The sequence below is a fragment of the Anser cygnoides genome, chromosome 3 (assembly GCF_040182565.1).
Source record: "Anser cygnoides isolate HZ-2024a breed goose chromosome 3, Taihu_goose_T2T_genome, whole genome shotgun sequence".
NCBI classification, from domain to species: domain Eukaryota; kingdom Metazoa; phylum Chordata; class Aves; order Anseriformes; family Anatidae; genus Anser; species Anser cygnoides.
The window spans coordinates 9992642-10014190 of NC_089875.1; the positions used below are offsets into that span (position 1 = coordinate 9992642).

A 21549-nucleotide genomic window follows, 5' to 3' on the forward strand; every position below is an offset into this window, starting at 1 on the left:
CTTCCTGCTGGTGAGAGCCGGTTGCTGAGGGGAAAACAACGTGTGGAAGTAGCTTGTTTTAAGGCTTAGAGTCTGCTGTGAGCAGTGGTGTCACAAGATTACTGGGCTTTTGGCTGCTTGCTGCAAAGTTACAGAAAAGGTAGGGATGAGAACCATCACTGACGGTGAGGACGTTCTGTAATAGATGTCCTACTGCACTGTTTTCAGCTTTCCTGGGTGGGGGGGAGAAAAAGTGTCATTAGACTTACAATTGAAAATACAAGAGCTGGTCCCACTGCTGATGGGCAACTGGAAGCTTCACTCCTGCTTGAGCAGCACAGGAAGGGACTGAAAGCACCTGAGCACAGTGACAAAACTGATCTGCTCCTGTAACATGAGTTGTTGTTTCCTTGGTGGTGAGATCTTCTGGGCTCTTTTAAGTGCAGGACCACTTTCAGCATGTGAGACCTTATGTTCACAAACAGAGCAATTGTACCTCTTGTGCACTTTAGCTAGGGAAAAATAGTAGGAGGTTTTCTTAGAGTTTGTAGTGCTACCCTGAAAAGTGTGCGCTTCACTTCAGGATGTCAGCAGATGGGGAGTCAACAGAGATTGCACAAGATGTTGAGCACTGTCATCTGCTCTGCTTTTTCTGCTATTCATTTTTTTAATTGTTTTTCCACTGTTTTGTAACTGCCAGTGACAGGAAATTCTTACAGTAGCCCAGAGGCTCTCATGTCCAGCCCCGAGGGGCTGGAAAGCCCCATGGTTGTTTGTCTTCCCTTTCTAGTCAGACTTGGCACTTTCCTGCCCCATCAGGTTCTGGGAACTGCCCTTAAGTCATGCCTTCTTCAGACAGATCCTAGCTTGCTTTAGCAGAAAAGACAGGAAATTAAGAGCATTTCGGACATGTCAGGATATATTCTTGAGGCAACTCCCTGAAGCTATTTCTCCTTAACGAGTCTTTCTTCCTTTATCTAAATACAGCCATGCTCTTTTTGAAACTCAGTCCATAGTTCCATCTTTGAGAAAACAGACGAGCGTGTTGTGTTGGCATTATTCTAACATTTGTTTCACCCAGCATTCCTCTTTTTTTTTTTTTAATCTTTAAGACAGTCTTATTTTAAGGATTGTGGAGGAACAGCAGCACACAAGAAAGCCTTTTGTGAGTGAATAGGAAAAATACAAACAACATGGTTGAGAGCAGAACCAAGACAGATTTAGGGAATCCAGTTGTTGATGTTAATGTCGTAAGGTTAACATTAAAATATTTGTGAGCATAGGCACGTGGATGGCAGACTAGATGAGCCTGTGCAAGACCCGCTCACATCCAGAGAGAATGAGCACCAGCCTTCAGGAGACCAGCCCTTAAAAGAGCTTCTTTTATTAAAGTGGGCTTAGAATTGAATGCTGGATAAAAACTGGTAAGTCATATCTGTATAGCTGTACAAATAGGATATTTATCACCTGGAAATGTACTCTTCTGCCTCTCTGCAGGGAGAAGGAATAATACCATTCATTTTTTACCATTTGAGAAAATTGTTTCCAAGCCTGATTGGCTTATTTTTTCCCTTCAGCTAGATGAAACTTTTCAGGGACTGTCTCGCCTTGCACACTGTGCCACTGACTCCTTTCAGCTAAATCTACCAGCTGTGCAGATGTCTTACATAAGTATTCTCTGCTTCTTCATTCAGTCTTGCAGGTAGTTAATAATTTGTGAGTTTAAATGACAATTAAAAATTAGCTCTAAAATGAATCCCTATTGTCTGAAGTCTAATGGCTGCTATATTTAATTAGTATCTTTGAGTGGAGATGTAATTAAAGACGTAGCAATAATGACATGACTCTTTTTTTCCTACAGAAAATTCAAATTTCATTTCCTAATTGTCAATTGTCAGGCCTTAGCAAGAAGTGAGCAGTGCTATTCTACACTGGTTTGGGTTGTGTACGAGGAATCCACCAGTTACTGACTCACAAGTGAGTTTTGAGCATTTCTGTACTGATAAGGTGGGGACAGGGGATGTTGGTAGGTGCTTGTTGCTGATGCTCATTCTTTTTGTGTGGATGAATCCTGTATTCTGGGGCTTAAAATAGTTCATTCTTTGAACTGTTCTCATTTAAATAAATATCTTAGATAAGCGGCATGTTTCACTTTCACAAATCTACTTTCCTTTCATGTAATTTCCTTTGACTAATTGCAGATTATATCGGTACCATTACTGCAAATTTGCTGTCTGCCTTTCACATTATTTTCCACATTGCTGATTCTTAAATGAGTGTGGAAACAAATGCCTCTCAGGCTGAGATGCAAACCTGCATCATATCTCGGGTATAAATCTAAGCAGATTGGCACAGAAACCTGCAGAGCTCCAATTCTGCTTTGTGCTTTCTGCACACCCAAGCAAGCCTATTTTTCCCCATTTTTGGTACTGAGAGGTTCCCACGTTCCAGGGTCTGCCTGGGAGAGGGTCATAGAAGGAAGGTATTCTCAATTGCACGTTTCTTCCAGGTTCAAATGTATTAAAACACAAACTAATGCTGGAATAAATTATTTCTAGCAGTATCAAATCATAGTCTCTTCTGCCTTTTGTGTTTTTGTGCACATCTTTCCTCCTCCCCCTCCCATCTTGGTTCTTCTTGCCCGTATCGGCTGTTGGTAGGGGAGATATGGGAGGGGGTCAAAAAGAAAAATGTGTTCTTTATATTTGTGGATTTAAGTCCCCCTGTTCTCCCTGAAAAAGTCTTATGCTGTCTGCTGGACTGTCCATAACTTGTGTTATGTATTGCACCGTGTAGTAGTTCCTTTCAGTAAAGACAGGGGAAAAAAGTTCTCCTGACTTGGAAAGTTCTCATGGCTCATGATGTTTTTCTTTGGTTTCTGTGAGCATAGAAGAAGTGTGGAGTGGAGCAGTGCTACAGCTGGGCCTGGAGCAGACTGGCGAGACCCTCTGCTGACCTTTATTGGCAAGGGTAAGTGACTTACTTACAGTCCAGAATGAAAGCAGTTAAACTTAGTAAGGAGCATAACATATGCCATCCAGTCCCTCTTTATGGGACAGGATTGCATTGTTCCATTGAAATTGGGTGCCTCGAACTGAAACACGTGTTCTGAAAGGCACCATGTCTAGTTCTCAGAGCCAAAACTAATCAGGGGACAAAGTTCACCAATGACCAAAAAGTCTCGCAGCCTCAATACACAATAAATACATGCTTGGAGAGCCCGTCAGCGGTAGTCCTTTGGTGCCTGGACCTGATGGGCTGCCTGGCAAAGGAGATGTCTTGACAGAGGAATGGGAGGCTGGGGCGTGGTGTGGATTTGGCTGTTTTTTTTTGGGTAAAATATCTAACCAACCTGAGCTTTTACAATTGCTTAATGCTTTACTTTTCATCTTTGTTATCCAATCATGCACTTTGCTGACAAAGCTAGTCTTTTATTTCTACAATAAATCATCGTAAATTTGGTATTGCCTCATGTATCATTTTGTTGTTCGGTATCCAAAGAAGCCTTTGTCATGTAACATAGACCACTAAGGACAGAGACAGAGGCTTGGATTTCATCATTTTAGTGCCTGTGGATATGTTGGACACAGGCTAGGCACACTTTTGAGCGCATTGCTTCCTGTGCATGGGAAAGCAGAAGCTGAGGAATATGGAGAACTGGGTACATGCTTTTGGTGATAGTGTGATTTGCTCCTAGAACAGCAGAATTTTTGTTGGCTTTAGTGACACGCTGAGGTGCTGTGGCTACTTAGTCAAAGAGGTTGCACTTCCCTATTGCACTGGGGACTTCTTTGCCATGTGAGGAATTAGAATTCTTTAAATTCTGCAGAGTACCTATCCTTACCTTTTTTTCCGATCTAATTTATCCCAGAACAAATGGATGTGCAGGAAGGTTTAGTATGTTGTGGTTTCTCTTCCCTTTAATGTCACCTAGCCTGATATATGCTGATAAAGTTTGACACCATCCCCACAGATGCTGCCTGTATATATTCTGCAATGAGACACAGCCACTACGTACAGCCTGGGGATTGAGCACTCAGAGCTTAAGAGCACGGCACAGCGCTAAGATGTGTCTGTACTGGCTTTCCTAAGACAAGGTAAGTAGATATGGGCAATTTCAACCTCAAAACAGACCTGTGCAATCCTTTATGACAAACACTTCTGTCTACTGTTGGAGCCTTATTAAGATTCAACCATCCCATTGTAAAGACAGATGAGGGAATTTAAGGCTAAATTTATTTATTTATTTATTTATTTAACTCTGTGTTGACTTGGGGATGCATCTTTGCTGCTGCGTACCTGAGGTAGTGTTACCCATGGCAGTCCAGAAATGGGGCTAAGGCTGCCAAGGGGTAACACCTGCAGAAGGAAGAGCTGCAAATCTGAAGCTGGGTTGGTAGGGAAGTGGGGAGCCTTTCCTAAAGTCGGTATCGCTGTAGCTGCACCTACTACCCCAGCAGTTTAAAGATAGTTTGGTTGTAGCTACTCAATCTGCAGTTACACCCTCAGCATCCATGCAGATAGAGTGAGGGAAGGTTCTGCAGGAGCCTGCAGCTCTTTCCTAGCTGAGGAACCATGTCCTTGACTGTTTACTGCTCACTGGCAGATACAAGCAACTTGTTGCACAGTGTGGTAAAAGCTTTTGGTGCAGCTTTGTAACATCCATTGCTACCTGCTTAATGAGATGGGCCCAGATGATTATTAAGGCAAGTAAAAATACTTAAAGGAAACTAAGTTAAATATCTAAAGTTAGAACACTTCTGTTTATCTTCTCTTTTCTAAAAGCTACTAGCTTGATACAAGATTAAAATTTAAGGAAGCTTTTCCTCATTTATTTAATGGTTCCCAAGACTAGGGAAAAATAATGATAAAAAAAATCTGGGTGGAAGACTCTCTTCCATCACAGTGACAAGCCATGAGAAATAAGAATATGATCAGGAAGAAAGACTTTGAATTTAAATGCCATATCATCCTGCTGATGCTTTGTTCTGTTCTACTAAGTAAGAGAGAGTAAAATTAGTTTTTACATTGCAACAGTCTAGCAGCTTTACTTGATATTCTGGGTAGTTCTGAACTAGTCATATGCCAAATGGTTGGTGGATTTCCGTTTGACATCAGTCAAAACTCCTGCACCTTGCACAACAACTCTAGAAAAGAGGAAACCCATAGCTGGCTTACAAATGAGTAATACTGATCAAGATGCTGAAAATGCACAATTGCTACACACTGAAATCTTGCCAAGCTTTTGCCCATTCCAGCACATACATCATTACACACCTTTCAAAATGCTCCCGAGCTCATTATGGTGGAACTTAACTCAAGAGAAAGTATCTGAAAGCATTGAGTTAGATCTTACCCAGTTGCAAACTGATCTTGCTTGTCAGCACAGAGCCTACACTAGCAGTTTTAATGCAGGACTGTGGGTAAAGGACACACAAGTCATTTTGTGTGTTTAGTATGAAGAGGGTTGGTCTGTGATCACACAGAAAAAATGACTGAGGTAGCACCTAGTAAAAACACTGAAGGAACTTTCTGCCAGCCCTACAGTGTTCTCCCTAGGAAGGAACTCCTTGAAAGTATGGTGGGTGTTGGCTCCAAACTTGTGATTCTCATTTTTTTTCTTACCTATTTAAAAACAACTGTTTTAGAAGTATAATGGAAATCTTCAGATACTGCTGAGTAATATTTCAATTATCTAGTCCCCTGACTTCTAGGAAGATGTATTGCCTGCAGACTAAAACTTCATGCAACTGTATCAAAAAATCTTACTTGCAAGGTAGGCATGTTACCAGGAAATGGACCTCCATGCCAATGTTTTCCATTATGAGGGCAGGTGGATGTACTGAGTTGTCACCAAAAAGAAAAAACAACTCAGACACACATGAAACACAGCTGAATACAGACAAGTGGGAGTCAGGGGGCCTAGCTAGTATTGACAACTCTGCCCCACAAGAAAGATGTTGATTTTTAATTGCTAGCATTAAACTCTGGCTTCCTCAACCAAAACAGCAACTCTGACTCATGTCAGGAGGAATGTTCAGCAAAATATATTGCAATGAACCTTATGGAGTTAGCACCTATTTAAAAACAAAACAAAAAACACCGAACGGGTCTTGGAGAGCAGCCCAGGCTGAGAGAAGTAACAGCTGAATGGGTACAAGGTAAGTTAAGAAAAGATTGTGATATTAATACAGTTCCAGGCAGTCAAACTGAGGCAATATTTGTGTTTGGACAAATTAAGTAATTGCATTAGAACAATTACTTTTGTTCTAGTGGCTGCTGAAGGCTCCTGAGCAAGAAGTTTCCCTTTTCCCTTCTGTTGGCAGTTGAACTCCTCACATGAAGCTGGACCTTGTCTATTTTGCCTTTTTAAAGTTGATAATTTCTACCTCGATGATTGTTGCAGAATACCTCATACACAAGTCAGACAGGAAGTGCAAGACAAGATTTTAATCGTTAAAAGTTTATCGATAACCTCTTATATACACATAGTTATACACAAAGTGGTTCATGAGTCCCTCATCTTAAGAGAATTCTGCTGGTGAGGTTGGTTGGCTGAAAACTTCTCTCTGTCTTGGTCATCTCACAGATATGATGTTAATGTGGAAAAAACCAGCTGGGTTGTTGATGAGTATGGCTTTCTTCATGGACTTATATTGTTCTTTAGCTGGGCACTGAAAGGAGCCCATGTTCATCAGCTGTATCCAAAATTTTACAGATGACTGGAGACTCCACCTTGAACACAGAGATCAAAATATTAACAACTACAAAATCATTAATAAACTCTTACAGGAGACTGCAACAGAGATCACAAGATTAATTACAACAGCGTGCAACAGGCTTGAGCATCACTTTGTAAAACTTGGTAAATGCTTTTTACTTTTGTGTATGATATCTATAGTATATTAACAATGTAATTACTAATAATAAATCCTCATTTTCCTAGGCAAATGCAACTGAACAGAAAGCAATACTTGGTCAGCAGTTATGTATTTGGGTACGTTACAAGAATCTTTCTTTTGTGAAGAGTCAGTGGAAGGAAGGGACTGTTTTAAACTTGAGGAAACGGATGGGAGATGTCATAGGTCTAAGGTGCACAGAGCTGACTAGACGGAGCAGCAGCTCGCTAAGGTTAGTAAGAACACTTAAATGATGTTAGCATTCCTCAGTGCATTTAAAAATCCTGCTGTGGCTTTCTCTATGTTCTCTGTGTTCCCCTGTCTGGGGCAGACTTGCATTGCTAGCCCTGCCTGAGATGGTAAGTGTAAAACCTTTCACTTCAGTAGAAAAATCTCTTTATCAAATTAAAAACATTCCTTTTACTCTATGACCAATGCAAGCGACCACACTACACACACTTTGCATAAAGTGGAACATGGACTTTGAGACATCCTCTACAAAGTGACACCTGATCTTAGGAAATTCAAGTATGTGTTTACATACCCCAAGGATGTATTGGCAAGAATGAGGCTCTAACATATATATGGTTACAGCATGAGGTGAATCAGACTCTTTACATCTGAAAACAGAAATTTTGCAGTGTTTAGCATGTAGTAAGCACAAAAATGAAATCTATATTTCCTTACTATCTATCTAATTTTTACTAAGCCCAGCTAATGGACATAGCTTTCTGAGCTTTATGAAAGACAGAGAGAGGCTTTCCCCTCTGGCTTAGGAAGCAGAAACACGATACATCAGTTTACTAAAAAAAAAGTTAACTTACTTCAATTTCACAGTCACCTGCCTTGGCTTCTCGGTTAAGTCACAAACATCTCCATTTCCATAGAAATGAGACACCATCCTGCCCAGAAGTTTGGAATGAAGAAGTTTGGAAATAGTGAACAGAATTCTTAAGCACAGAGCTAACTTGTGTAATAGCGTATCTTGTCATTCTTCAAATATTTAACTCCAATATACAAAACAAACAAGGAAAATGCAGTATATCAGTTATTACGTAAACAAATAATTGTTTACTAATGAAAGTCTTTTCCTCTGCATCACACCCAAAATCTTGCATGTCGACTGGGGGAAAAATCTATACAACCTTCTCATAACAGTTTATTATGTAACTGAATATTCATGCATGGCAGAACTGGGCCCTGGCACTTGTTTTTCTCTATCACAAGTATGAGACTAACTCAGGAACTCATAACCAGAGTTAACCATACCTAACTGTCTGTGTACCATCTTCTCTAAGATAGTAGGTTCTTGCAGCATTCTTTTTGGACCATTCAATGTGTTCCTCCTTGTTCCAGGTACCCACAACCACAGAAGTCTTGCCACTTTCCTTGTCCTAAAAAAAGAAAGGCTGAGCTGATAATTTTGTTTTAATGACAGAAGAACATTTCCTCAAAAACCCACACATGTTCAGCTTTGATTATCCCTGTGCTCTATCTGACGTGGTACCTACATTCCCCTGCGTAAACTCTTGAGCAGCACACTGAGGATTTATTTTCTGAAATGCATCTTCTTAAGCCCAAGATGTAGATTAGCCAAGAAAAGGATGCTGCTTTTTTCAAACCAAAAACAGATTCTTTAACCTCCCCACCACCAGCCACAGTCAGCATTTGGCAGAACATAAAACTATTTAAACGTACCTCATGATACTGATGAACATATTTGCCATAGCAGAATTCATACTTCCACCAACCGACACCCTAGGGAGAGGTAGAATCTCAGCATTAAAATGAAACAAAACCCCAAAAACAACCACTCCCACTTCCCTCCTGACCCTAAATCACTCATTATTTTAGCTGTAAAACTCCAACTTTTATTCAGATATGCTGATTTGTGATTTGCTTTGAGAGAGAATCTCTTATTAGACTAATTGGCATAGGCAAGGGATGGAATAGATGAGTTTAAGCAAAGAGGACCTTGTTCTTATCTCAACTCATAGAAGAGCCATGTAAGGACTGTAAGGACTAAGTTCTTTAAACTACTTGTATCTCCTCTATTCATCTTTTTAAGAAATATTTTACTTTTTAAAGACAGTGAAAACTTCAGATGCCTCTTCGCTGCTGGCTCGTCTTTCAGTAAGGTGTATCTTTTTTTTTCCTTTCTCACTAACAAAATTAACACTGAACAATTCTCATGATCTACTTTCATTTTTCACTGTCCAACTAAGTTTATTTTCAACAGAAAAATTAAAGATACCTTTCTAGCATAGACCTAGGTATATAAGCCTTCCCTCTATCAACGAAAGGCAATTATTATGTGCATAAGAATGCTGTTAAAACATTAACTTGACATGGCTTGTGTAATAAATGCACCAGTGTTTTATTCATATAATAGAAGCGTACTATTGCTTCAACTTTGCATTTTGCCCAGCACAGCCAATGAAAAGTTATTTAATGAGGATCTATTTAAATACTTCAAAGTCAGGGGAAATATCATTCATGAACATTAAGCTCCAACTCACTACCCTCCAGACCCAAATTAAAATTATACGTTTATGCCCAAACTAATATGCCTATGGAAGCATATAAAGAGTATCCAAGGCAAAGACTGGGCAAAAGTAGGTCTTGAATACAGATCAAAAGAATATTTTCAGTTAAGGTTGAACTAGTTACTAGTAATTCATTTTTTTGAAGGAAAATACCTCTTTTGTTATCAGGAAATAAAGTAGTCCCCCTTCTGGCTGAAATACTAACTTCAACTATCAGCATTCATGGAGAAAATGAAAAACCCACCACCATATTGCACCTGCAATTAAGGAATTGCTATTTGATTGTATGCAGCCTTAATTTCTTACCCCATGGAAACAGTAAGAACCACTAAGAAACTCCTTTATAAGTTGGTCATCAGTCAATTTGGAGATGTGGGTTGTTCCCACAGTTAATAGTTGATGGCTGCCGACAGCAACAGGCTTATGAATGGAAGAAAATTTATCTTCTTTTGTTGAATGCATTTCTTCCTGAAATTAAAGTATACAAAAATATATTAATTAGACTTCATATGCCCCTTTCAAAATCTTATAAACTATAGGAAGTTACTTAATACTAAGTGAGGCAGGCTGTGCAAAGAAGTATGAAAGCATGCTGTCACCACTTTCACTGTGCCTTAGACACAGCTAAACAAAAGACTGAGTCAGAAACATAGCAACCTTCCAAACTGTAGGCTAAGAAGGCTACAAAAGTTTTCTACTGGTAGCCCAAATACAATTGATATGTTTTCTTTCCAAACAAAGTAAGTTACATGAAATTTCAAAAAACTTAAAGACCATTTGAAAGACTGACGTGGTCTTATAAAGTTGAGTAAACGAACTTACTCCACTGAACTGCAAGTTATGTGTACTGTAACAATGAAAACAAGTACTTTTCTATTTCAAATTAAAGAAATTCTACCTCCTTAACCCTTCTGAAAGGCATCTTCATCATTTCTTGCTGTTTTTCCAGCTGTTCCAGATTATGAGGTTTAAGTGGGGATCCTGGCAGGGACTGGCAAAAAATGTCATTCACAGGAGAAGCCCTGAACCTGTGCAAACAAGTTATGGATATATAACTTACCGTGCTTTAAAGACAAGACACACTTTTTGATTGCTAAAAATTTCTGACTGAGTTTAGCTTGAGCTATTTTTTTCTTGCAATAGCACCATCTCATTCAAAGCTACAATGTCTGTGCAGCTGATGTAAATGAGCGTAGCCCAGTGCAGACTCACTACCACCACTGCCAGACAACTGGCAGCACAATCTAATCACTTTTCTTCAAAAGGAAAAAAACAGTTATTAAAAAGCAAACTGCATTGTACATGTACCATGAATGTAATGTCAAGACTCCAAAAAGCCCTCTCAGAAGTTAAAAAACTTGAATGATTAAAATTGATAGATGCAGTGCCTGTATAATTAAAATAACACATTCCTGTACTGTGACGTGTATGGCTTTTCCCACTGCACATATATCATTATTCCTCTATCATTCTCTTCATTAGCTATGTCTGCAAAAAGCAGCTCATCTCAGGAAAGAAAAATCAGCTAGAGAAGAGTAACACGCCTTTCTCCTTGTTTTACACAAATGAAGGCCTCATTAAAACACCAAATAAACCTTAACAGATTATTAAGGCAAACATCAAAATGAAAATCATACTGACAAATGATGTATTTGAACAGTTTTTGTTTCTCATCTAATTGAAAAGGTGCTCTTTAGAGGAAACTTATTTACAAAACAAACATGCAGGCACTGCTTCAGAAGCAAGGTGGCATTCTGTGATGTCCTCCTTTGAAAAGTCTGTAAGACACAACAGTAGCTCTATGACAATTGCCCCTGTAGTTGAAAGAATCTAAACGTGTTTCCTAAATAGTTACTACACTCCAGATTAAACCAAAGAAGCCTGTTTTCATCTGAATTTTATTTAAAAAGCATAACGCTGACAGTTACAGTAGTCTTACTACTACTCAATCTTCCTTCCTGATCCAAATGTCCACCAATTTAAAAGAAAAAAAAAATCAAACTGTAACCAAATAAGAATGCCAACTAGAACTAATGGATGTGCTTTTGCTAAGTTAATGCAACTGCGTTATTGGGTAAGCGTAGTAAAGGGATGGTGTCTGAAGTACTGCTAAGTGCTGTTGCGGGGAATACAACAGGAAAAGTGCACTTAAAATGAAGTTGGTTTGTCTGTTCTTACCTCTGCTGACGCTGAGCAGCGTTTCAAGCTGACCATCTCTACCCATCTTTATTTACTAAGATGTAAGTCTGAGAATAAAAATCTCGTATGTTTAAGTATTTCTTGCCAGTGGCCAGAAAGTCTTCCATGCTTTCAGTTTGGGAAGGAATAGTGGCTCAAGATTTCATTCTTATCACATGAAAAAAAACAATTTGCCTTGCACTTTCTATTCTTCTGCTGATACAGAGGCTTATAAGACACGTAATACATAGCATACAAACAACAGATGAGCACAATAGATAATACTGTGTTATCTGTTGCACTTAACAGATCCATCCACATGATAAAATTGCTAGTTGGGACGAAATATATAAGAGCATCACTTATTTACCCTAAATGGGAAGCATGTATAAAATGCACAGTCAAGGATTTTGTCCTTTAGACTTTGTTGCCTATTTCAGAACAGCAACTAAATACTTGCTTGTTCTGATGTCTGTGTGTATGGGAAATAGAACTCCTGTCAATTATTTTCCCCTTTCATTTTTATGTCATGTACTTAGCAATTCTGCTTACAACCTTTGAAAGGTCAAAGCTATTAAAACTACAGATATCCTCTAGATGCATGTTACAATTCAGAGAGGGGAGAAAAAAAGAATCCTAAACTTGATTTTTGGACAAATAAACCTGTAACTGTGAACTCTTCAGATGAAAATGACATACAGCTAGTGGTAAGGCAATAAACCAAGGCAAGGACATATAGGAGCTTCTTAAGTTTTGAGTACAGCTAAGATAAATGTTAGTAAGGTTATGGCTGAAGACCATACTTCTGTTTTTTGAAATTAAATAGAGTAGTTGAAGTCTATGCACACATACATGGTGCGTGCAATTTGCAGTATCTAAATACTATAAAGATGATCCCCAAAGACTTTGAAATCGTAAACTAAGAGATGAGACTGAGTGTTCTTAGTCTGCCCGCAGCCTTCAGGCCCTGGTTTGCATTCCTCCTGAATGACAGAGCCAGAAGCTTACCTGTTGAAAATAAAATACTTCCCATCTGCTTCTCATACAGGATCAACCAGGAGAGACTTACAAAATGCAAATACTGTGCAACTGAAGATGAAAACTCTTAAGACTATGCAAAACTGCACTTGCCAAAATAAGTACATATGAGTATCACAGTTCTGTACCAGAAACCACAGCTGAATATAAGACTTGCATAAGCACATGCACAGAAGCTGATGAAAATTTGGAGTGATAATGTTAGCCAAAATTTGGGTATCATACCTATATTTAGGATGGTTGCATAACAGAGGTGTCAATATAACCACTTCATATTCACAAGTCGTAACTTCTGCTACTGAAAGAATCTCATGTTTAGCTTCTGGATGACAGATGTACATCACTGTACTTGATCTGGGTAGGTTTTGTCTCAAGCTACAAGGTGTGCCGTTTCCCATTTCTACAGGATAGTATGGGGTCATCTGCCCTTCTATATTTTTTGTAGGTATCTAGGTGAAAGAAAGTAAAAGTTAAGGATCACAGTAAAACTCCTTTGACTTTTCTGAAACAGAAAACACTATAACATTGTGCAGAGCCAGCACTACTGGATTGAAACCAGCCCCCGTGTACTGATTCGGTGTTGCTGCAACATCCAAACACATTCTGGTTTATTACCTCCAGCTCAGCACTGCACAGATGCACCAAGCCACATGAGGTCTGACTAGAAACACGACTGCAGAAGCAGCTGGTTTCTCTGCACAGGTTGCTTGATGGTGCAGTTCTAAGAAAGCTCACCAGCTGGGTGCAATGTTTCGAAAGAGCACCAAGCCAGCTGTGTTCACCCTGTAATCTAGGAGCCAAGGAGCTCTGAGTAGCTCTGCCAAGCTCAGCTCAGGTCTGGCCAGGCATGTTACCTTCTGTTCAGTGTCAGGCCATGAAGAATCCCCAATGGCCCCTTGCAAAGTCATCCATGTATCTGCCCTTATCATACCCAGCCCGGGTGTCTCCTTGTACAGAGTATCTCACACCATCTGGTATCATAGCTAACAGAAAGTTAACAATATATACTAAGTAAATCATGCTTTATAAAATTTGAAATGGCGGTGTAAAATACATTACTTCAAAATACATTTTGAAGTAAAGGTAGTTTACAAAGCCCAAATAAAAACTTTAAATCTACTTTCCTTCATTTTCTACACCCTAGGTAAATTCTCTTCAGACTTGTTCCTTCATGTTTTGTCCAACTTCCCCTTCAGGAAACTAATTCCCCAAACTGCTAGGAAGTCCCTCTTTGGCTCCTATCTTCAAAGCAGCTAACATTCCTGGGTACCAAAAGGTCTGTTTGTGCAAAAGCCATGTTGGAACCCACAATCGAGACCACTTTCGATCTGTTGTTGCTTGAGCTAGTAAAGGTTTTCAGTGCACAACAAATCAGGCTCGGTGCTAAAAGGTAGTGGTGCCTTCTGTGCTTGGGCCAAAACCCAGGGGAACTGGGACCCTCCTACATCTCACCTACTGCGGAGTTCTCAAACCAAGCTACCCTGTCACAGGCCATGGACTTTTTTTCTTCCTGACAACTGTTCCATCATGAATGAAGTGATGAGACATTTGAGAGTTACAGGAATGAACGTGGCAGTAGCTTAATTGCTCAGGCACTCCTTAGCTTCCAGTCACATATCCACTCTATACCCAAATATTCGGTGGTCAAAGGTGGTAAGCAAAGATATATTCCATTGACTCACAGAAGCGGTACCGATATCTTTCCTTCCTATCTTCCTGAATAAAAGAACTGACTTTTCCTTAAATATTGAAAAATTATACCTAGGCATTTCATTGCTTACTCAAGAAACCTAAATGGAGAGAGCTGCTGTTTGTACACAAATCCTATTGAGAGGTCTGTCAGTTAAGATAAATCTCTAGCCTCAGCAGGTTTTTGGTTACTTTAAGCAGCACCCACCCAGCTGTGTTATGTATCCTTTCCCTTTCCTGACTACAGATTCCAATCAAGTTGCAAACTTAAATTATTTGTGGACTGAAATCAAGTCAGTGTACATACATCATAAATACTGGTAAAAAAAAAAAAAAAAAGTCCGCAAAAATGTTTCGCAACTTCTGAAGTAATGAATAAAAATTCTTCAATTTCCAAGAACCACAGCCATCAGAACAGGCACATTCTGACTTGAGTCTGCTTCCCCAGCTACCCGCAAAATGCTGATCAGGCATGCATATTTTCTGAGATCCACTGCAAGACAGATATCACTCTCTGCTATTTAAATCGGTATTACAAAGAACATGCAGATGAAAGTTTGACTTCAGAATTAAAATAAAGGTAACTGGAAATAAGATAGGTGCATGTTTATCTGCAGGCCAGATTTGCTGTTGCTAATCCCAAACACCAGCGTGCTTCAGGTATTTACACTGTTTTGCTACCAAGTCAGTAACTCACAATTGCGTTTTGGGACCTTAATAATAGAAAAGTTCTCTAACGGAAAACAGAAGCACAGAGTTTTACAGGATGGGTCATCAAGTCAGGTGAGAAATCTACAGATTTGGTGCTGTACAGTTCTGTTAAGCATTTCTAACCCAAAATTTATGAAAGGGAATAGGGATTTCTGATGCAGCTAGAAAAATAACTGTTACTAGACCTTAATGTGACTTTGTGGATATGTGTATTGTGTTCATAGAGAAAGAATACATAGCTCAGATCTCATATAAGTTTAAGATTGGCATAACTTTAATTTAAATAAACAGGAGGGTAAGAAATTTACTAAGTAGACTAAGCAAGCTTTAAGCAGTGTAACTAATAATCTAAAGTGAAAAGAGTGCAGCTCGGGAACAGAGTTTCATTTTTTGATACTCATTTTGTTAGGGAACTTATAATCTCATCATATATAAATTGCCTCCACTATCGATGGCAAAAGTTAAAATAGATGTTTTTCACTTGCCTCTTTTGCACTCTCTTTTGGATTTTCCTTCTCTTCTTGATCTAGGGAATAATTAAGAATGAGGTAAGCATAAAGTCTGTGAGCTCGAAATAAAGTGAAATTATACACAGAGAAGTTTGTTTTGTGTATTTGCTTGTACTTTGTGTATAAGCTGTCAAGAGTCAATTTTAACAACTTGCAGGTGCAAAAGAGGAAAGAAAGGAAATAAACAGTGATCTAGGGTCCAGAGCAAACAGAATAAAATACGAGTAAGCATCATCTTAACACAATTGAGTTTATGTGACAGGCCAAATCCAGCTCTAGCACCACAGGAATACCATGGAGGCCAGAATAACATGCCACTGTTGCTGTTCTTCGAGGGATAGCTGACTATTCTCTTTGAAGTGAGTGAATTACAGACTGAGACAGTACACAGCAAGTACTTCAGCCCACCCACCAGCCAGCCTCAGAGGGTGCCCTAGGTATAGGATGAAGCTAGGCTAGACTGCACACTATGCTCAGGATCATGAGGATAAGCGTAGTAACAGAGTAAGGTTACAAGTTGTCACAGGTTAAAGCTGTCTTTAGTTCTGAACTGTTTCAGGAGATGGTCTGGACTCCATTCAGAATTAGATGAGCAAAAGGCAACTCTGCTTTGCTGTCACCCATTCAGCTATTCCAAGTTTACTGTATCACACTTGTGGATTTAGCTCACAATGGTTTGAAACACCTTCTATTTCCATCTATTTTATTTTTTTAAGAGAAGTAGTGTGAATTGCTGTACAGGAAGCATAGAATAAAATCTGCCACTTAAGCGAAGAGGACAGAGAGTGAACATACTAAAAGACTGATAACTTCACAAATTATCAAGACAACTTAAAGTATCATCACATGTAACTTCTCAGAATAATAGCCCACAACAGAATTCATAAACATCACATACAGCAGCTTTTAGGGAGAATTAGGCACCTCTGCACAGGATTAATGACAACACAAGCAAACACCCTAACTTACTAATAAGAGGAACCAAATAATGCAGTTTCTGAGTCAAGTTTCTTTTTAGGACTAAGATACCTAACTGAAGGTTGCAAACAGGAATTCAAAGAAATAGGGTTAATAGCTCTAAATCCCCTTCGAGATCAAGCCACTCAAGTGAATCACATTTAGGAGGAAAAATGGTGATGCCTTTTATGTACTAGCCTAGAATTAAAAAAAAAAAAAAGGTAAATTATTGTTTTCTACTGTTTCCATCAGCTCTGATGAATGAACACTTAGTCTGTGGATTTTGAGAGTTCTCTGAACCAATATACTGCCTACATAAGGGAACCAGATATCAGCAGGTGTGAACACAGAACTTCCAGTATCTACAAAAATTTATCTGCAAAAATGCAAGTATTCAGAAAATTATTCTAAACTAGTTTGAGTTTGGGGCTCAGCTACCTTATTTCCACTGAAGTCACACTTTTTGCACTTCAGTATTTCTGAAGGTCTGTGCCAGAAACCCTAAAAAACATTCTGCAACAATTCCAAGGATCAAATCTACCTGCAAAGGCTATAAATGTGTGTATTTGCATACCACATTCTACTACAAAATAGCAGAGCCCAAGATGTGCTACACACTTTGGCTGCTGTTTCCATCTTGAAAGACACTTCTCCCCACCCAAAGAGAAAGAGTGGCAGTAGATTACATTATCAAACAGACTCATCTGACATATATTGCTTCAATATTGCTACTATGCATTTTTTTCCCCGATCCTAATTAATTATTGCAAATTAATCTAATTAACTAAACATCACAGCGAAACTCACAGAATGAATAAATGTAAAGTGCTGAAAGAAATTACTTAAGAACTACAATTTGTATAACAGTAATGTACAGAGCTGTACTGTTCTATCAGGAATTGGTTTTCTACAGCATATTTCTTCAAAGAGTAATGGTTAAAACCAAAAGAACTCATTAGCATTAGCAAAATAATCTAAGACAAACCTGGTTCTGATAATGGGTTCTTCATCATCATATTCCCAAGATAGTATTCTTGGATGTTTATTTTCTACAATCAAGAGAGGTTAAAAAAAAATCTGTTACTGTTTTCCATACTTTTTCAAGCATACAGGTTTTCAACTCTTCTGGAGGAGTTATGCACACAGGTGCCACTGAAAATGCAGCTGAGACTTCCAAATTGCAAGAAACCTACCTGTCCTGTCTCTTTCTCCTCGTGATATTGACGGATGTGTTTTCCGTGGCAGACCTCGTAAGTCCAGTAAGATTCAATCTTAAAAATAATAACAATTTTCTGTTTAGATAAATTACCCCCAAAAACATTTCCCCCCTAATTTCTGGCTTTTACAGCAATAAAACACAGCCAAAGCAGATGGATAAAAGCACCTTCAAAAACAATAGCACAGTGAATGGTCTCAGTGTTCCCTAAGCATTTTGATGAGGTTCCAAATAAACACAACAGGTGAACTTTCTTAACTTTTACACAGATAAATTAAAAAAATAGATATATAGACTGAATTTGGTCTAAAACCACTGGGACTAAGCTGAACTGACTCAGCACTGACTGTTTTTGACAACTGCTGTAGATACGGGCTGTTTATCAATGGGGCTTGACCCACTCTCTCTTCCTCAAGGACTTGCATAAGACCTTGTGTAGGTATAGCATTTGGTCATTTTTGCTCTCTCAGTTTCTCAGTACCAGCCTGTTTGCTATTTGGTTTGTTCTTGTAAGGCACGAGCCTGTGAATTGTGATGACAGCTGATGAAAAATGGAAAAACTTTCAGAGTATCTAGAAGTATGTTTGTTTTGGTGTTCTAACAATTTATGAGAAATGCTGCTCATTAGACTGCCACATATTACAGCTTGACTCTTGGAAGTAAGCATTTAAATCCACATTTTTAAATTGGTATTATAACAACCCAATTTATTTGTATACTGAGATCTTCTACTACATGGAATTTTATCAGTAATATAGGTTAAATCAAAGTTACAGAAAATTTATTTTGGTCTGAATTAGTACATAAAATTTGAGATATATTTACCCAGGTTATTACGCTAAATCTTAAAATGGACTGAATGAAAATCTTTTGATTAGCATGCAAATTACCAACACAGAAGTGACATACTCTATATGAACAGCTACTTTGCTTAAAAAGAGGTTCCAACAATTCTCCTGGAGTAGGACCTTTGTAGTCCTTTTCTTCTTCCTACAAAGGAAGGATATTACATTAAAATTGGAAGAAGTTCGGTTAGTTAATATTCATCTATTAGTTTTTCAAAAAAAGTTTAATTTTGCAGTAAGAAAAATTAAAAGATACAAGAGCTCATTAGTTCTTGCCCTGAAGGAGCTGTGTTGTGATCAGGGCAGGTAATTTAGTTAAACAAGAAGGGACAAGTAGAAGTCACAAAACAGTCAAAGCAGAAGAGTTCTGTGGTTTTAAAAAATATGTACGTTGCAAAAGAGTAGCAGCTCCCAGCTTGCTCTGTCAAGAATGGCAGCTTGGATTACGAATAGGAAAACAGTATCAACAATCCATTTGTGGAAGTTTACTTCTTCCTATTTCTTATTCTATAAATGTGCATGCTATTGAAGAGATAAAGTTCTTCACCCCTAAAGGTCTGTCACCTGAGGTGAAGTACTTGCTATTCTCCATCACATAAGGATGAGGGCTATTTCAAAATGTAAACAGTTAACTTGGAAGACGCTGCCAAGACTTGCCTGCAGTTTATGATTACAAACAAGACATGGCTGAACGTACCTCATTGCCACTCGCTATCAGTGGAAGTATGCATTTGTATTTCTCTTTATCCACAGTGGTCATGATGATGTAGTTATCCTCTTTGTACAGGACACCAGTTGTAGGCTTAAAAAAAAACCAAAAACACACACACGCAAATAACCCATGAACCAATCAGGGTTTTAAAGTGCTACCACTCAGAAACATTCCTAAATTCGTGAGCAGTACAGCTGACCAGGGGAGGGCGGCCCGGGACACCCCCGGGAGGCTGCGGCAGCAGAGGAGGGGCTAGGGGCGCTCAGGGGGCCGCAGCTCGCCGGCCTCTGCTCGCCCCTCGCCCTCCCCGGGCCCGTCCTGCCCCTCTCAGCCCCCCGGCGCGCACCCACCAGGCTGAACTCGGTGCCGGGCCAGTTCACCCTGAAGGGCACGTCGTCGCTGAGGTGCGGGAGGGCACGGCCGCCCGCCGCCACCGCTGCCACCGCCGCCAGGAGGCCGCAGAGCAGCGCCCGGGGCCGGCAGCCCCTCATGGCCGCCCGGCGGCTCGGGGGGACCGCGGGCAGCCACAGGCCCCCGCCGCCACGTCTGCTTCCGCCGGCTGCGGGGCGGGGCGGCCCCGCCGCATCAACATCCGGGGCGGCCGGCGGTAAGTGCGCGGCGGGCCGCGGCCAGAGGGGCCAGGGGCCAGGGGCCAGGGGCTAGCCGCTAGCCGGTCCCCTGCCGGTCCCCTGCCGGTCCCCTGCCGGTCCCCTGCCGGTCCCCGCTGCTACCCCGCGGGGCGCCGGGCCGGGGCCTCAAGGGGCGGCTCGCAGCTCCTCCGCGTGTGCGCGGGTCTGGGTGTGTTTCATGTTTGTGTGAGTGTGTGTGTGAGTGTGTGTGAGTGTGTGTGAGTGTGTGTGTGTGAGTGAGTGTGTGTGAGTGTGAGTGTGTGAGTGTGAGTGTGTGTGTGTGAGTGAGTGTGTGTGAGTGTGAGTGTGTGTGAGTGTGAGTGTGTGTGAGTGTGAGTGTGTGTGAGTGTGAGTGTGTGTGAGTGTGAGTGTGTGTGAGTGTGAGTGTGTGTGAGTGTGAGTGTGTGTGAGTGTGAGTGTGTGTGAGTGTGAGTGTGTGTGAGTGTGAGTGTGTGTGAGTGTGAGTGTGTGTGAGTGTGAGTGTGTGTGAGTGTGAGTGTGTGTGAGTGTGAGTGTGTGTGAGTGTGAGTGTGTGTGAGTGTGAGTGTGTGTGAGTGTGAGTGTGTGTGAGTGTGAGTGTGTGTGAGTGTGAGTGTGTGTGAGTGTGAGTGTGAGTGTGTGTGAGTGTGTGTGAGTGTGAGTGTGTGTGAGTGTGAGTGTGTGTGAGTGTGAGTGTGTGTGAGTGTGAGTGTGTGTGAGTGTGAGTGTGTGTGAGTGTGAGTGTGTGTGAGTGTGAGTGTGTGTGAGTGTGAGTGTGTGTGAGTGTGAGTGTGTGTGAGTGTGAGTGTGTGTGAGTGTGAGTGTGTGTGAGTGTGAGTGTGTGTGAGTGTGAGTGTGTGTGAGTGTGAGTGTGTGTGAGTGTGAGTGTGTGTGAGTGTGAGTGTGTGTGTGTGTGTAAAGTCGCCCTTTCCGTGCCTCTCCCAACAGAGAGGTGCAGGAAGCAAGGTGTGGCAGCAGGCTCCGTGCCTGGCTCGCCCCACTGCGGTGTGGGGCTGTTCGGTGCTGTGGTGAAACCCTGACTTCTGAGACCTCGTGCTGTTGTGCGTTGGTACTTAGTCGGCTGCAAAAACCTGGTATTTCAGAGGGTGCTGTGATTAATTTGGGAATATCTTACTGTGGGCTGTTAAGAAAGCGTGTCTTGTTGTAGCCGTCCTTCCTGAGCACCAGGCGCTTTGCTGGCATGAGCTCCTCCCTCCAGCTAGGCCTAAAAAGGGCCCTGTCCTGTCTGTCGTGACAGCAAAACCAGCACCTGCTGTATAAGCTTGCTGTCACAGGCAGAGCAAGCACAGAAGTTTAATATTTGAGAGGATTTTGTACGGGATTATAATTGGGTCAGGAATGGCTGCAACTTCTCGTTTAAGATTTTCATCTCCATTGCATGGATGTGGACATGATACACTTTATTTTCCACCTCACTGTTAATAGTACTAGACAAATATCTGATAGTTTCACCCAAATACCCGATTTTACTATGGTAGAAATTTACTCAGTGTTGATCCATATACCAGAAGGTGTAAAAGCCTCTGGCACAGCAGCATGCTCGACAGGACCCTCCTGGGTATCCAGCACAGCGTGACGAAGCTTTTACATGGAGCAATGCATGTGCCTTTCCAGAGTGGCATCACTGATGTTCAACCTGCG

The 21549-nt window shown here is 40.6% G+C and overlaps 2 protein-coding genes across 2 annotated transcripts in view; one reads left to right on the forward strand and one right to left on the reverse strand.

The window, feature by feature from the left end:
- Positions 1-6414: 6414 nt before the first annotated feature.
- Positions 6415-19773, reverse strand: ERLEC1 (endoplasmic reticulum lectin 1). The gene is made up of 14 exons (XM_048078949.1): positions 19630-19773; positions 19265-19369; positions 18632-18712; positions 17700-17777; positions 17492-17555; positions 15526-15566; positions 12866-13089; positions 10323-10452; positions 9731-9892; positions 8577-8636; positions 8148-8272; positions 7703-7780; positions 7423-7498; positions 6415-6714 (listed from the first exon to the last, which is right to left on the reverse strand). Exons 1-14 carry the CDS (start codon positions 19768-19770, stop codon positions 6643-6645), a joined length of 1437 nt encoding a protein of 478 aa, XP_047934906.1. The 5' UTR covers positions 19771-19773; the 3' UTR covers positions 6415-6642.
- ASB3 (ankyrin repeat and SOCS box containing 3) overlaps positions 19751-21549 on the forward strand; it is a 32675-nt gene continuing 30876 nt past the window's right edge. The window contains exon 1 of the mRNA XM_066995432.1: positions 19751-19886. The gene's annotated coding sequence lies outside the window, so the exon portion shown is untranslated. The remainder of the gene's footprint in view (positions 19887-21549) is intronic.

Coding starts and splice junctions, on each gene's coding strand:
- ERLEC1 (XM_048078949.1), bottom strand. CDS start 19,770: ATGAGGGGCTGCCGGCCCCGGGCGCTGCTCTGCGGCCTCCTGGCGGCG. Junction 18,713..19,264: donor TGATAGCGAGTGGCAATGAG/GTACGTTCAGCC, acceptor CTTCCTTTGTAG/GAAGAAGAAAAGGACTACAA. Junction 8,637..9,730: donor GTTCTTACTGTTTCCATGGG/GTAAGAAATTAA, acceptor ACCTCTCCCTAG/GGTGTCGGTTGGTGGAAGTA.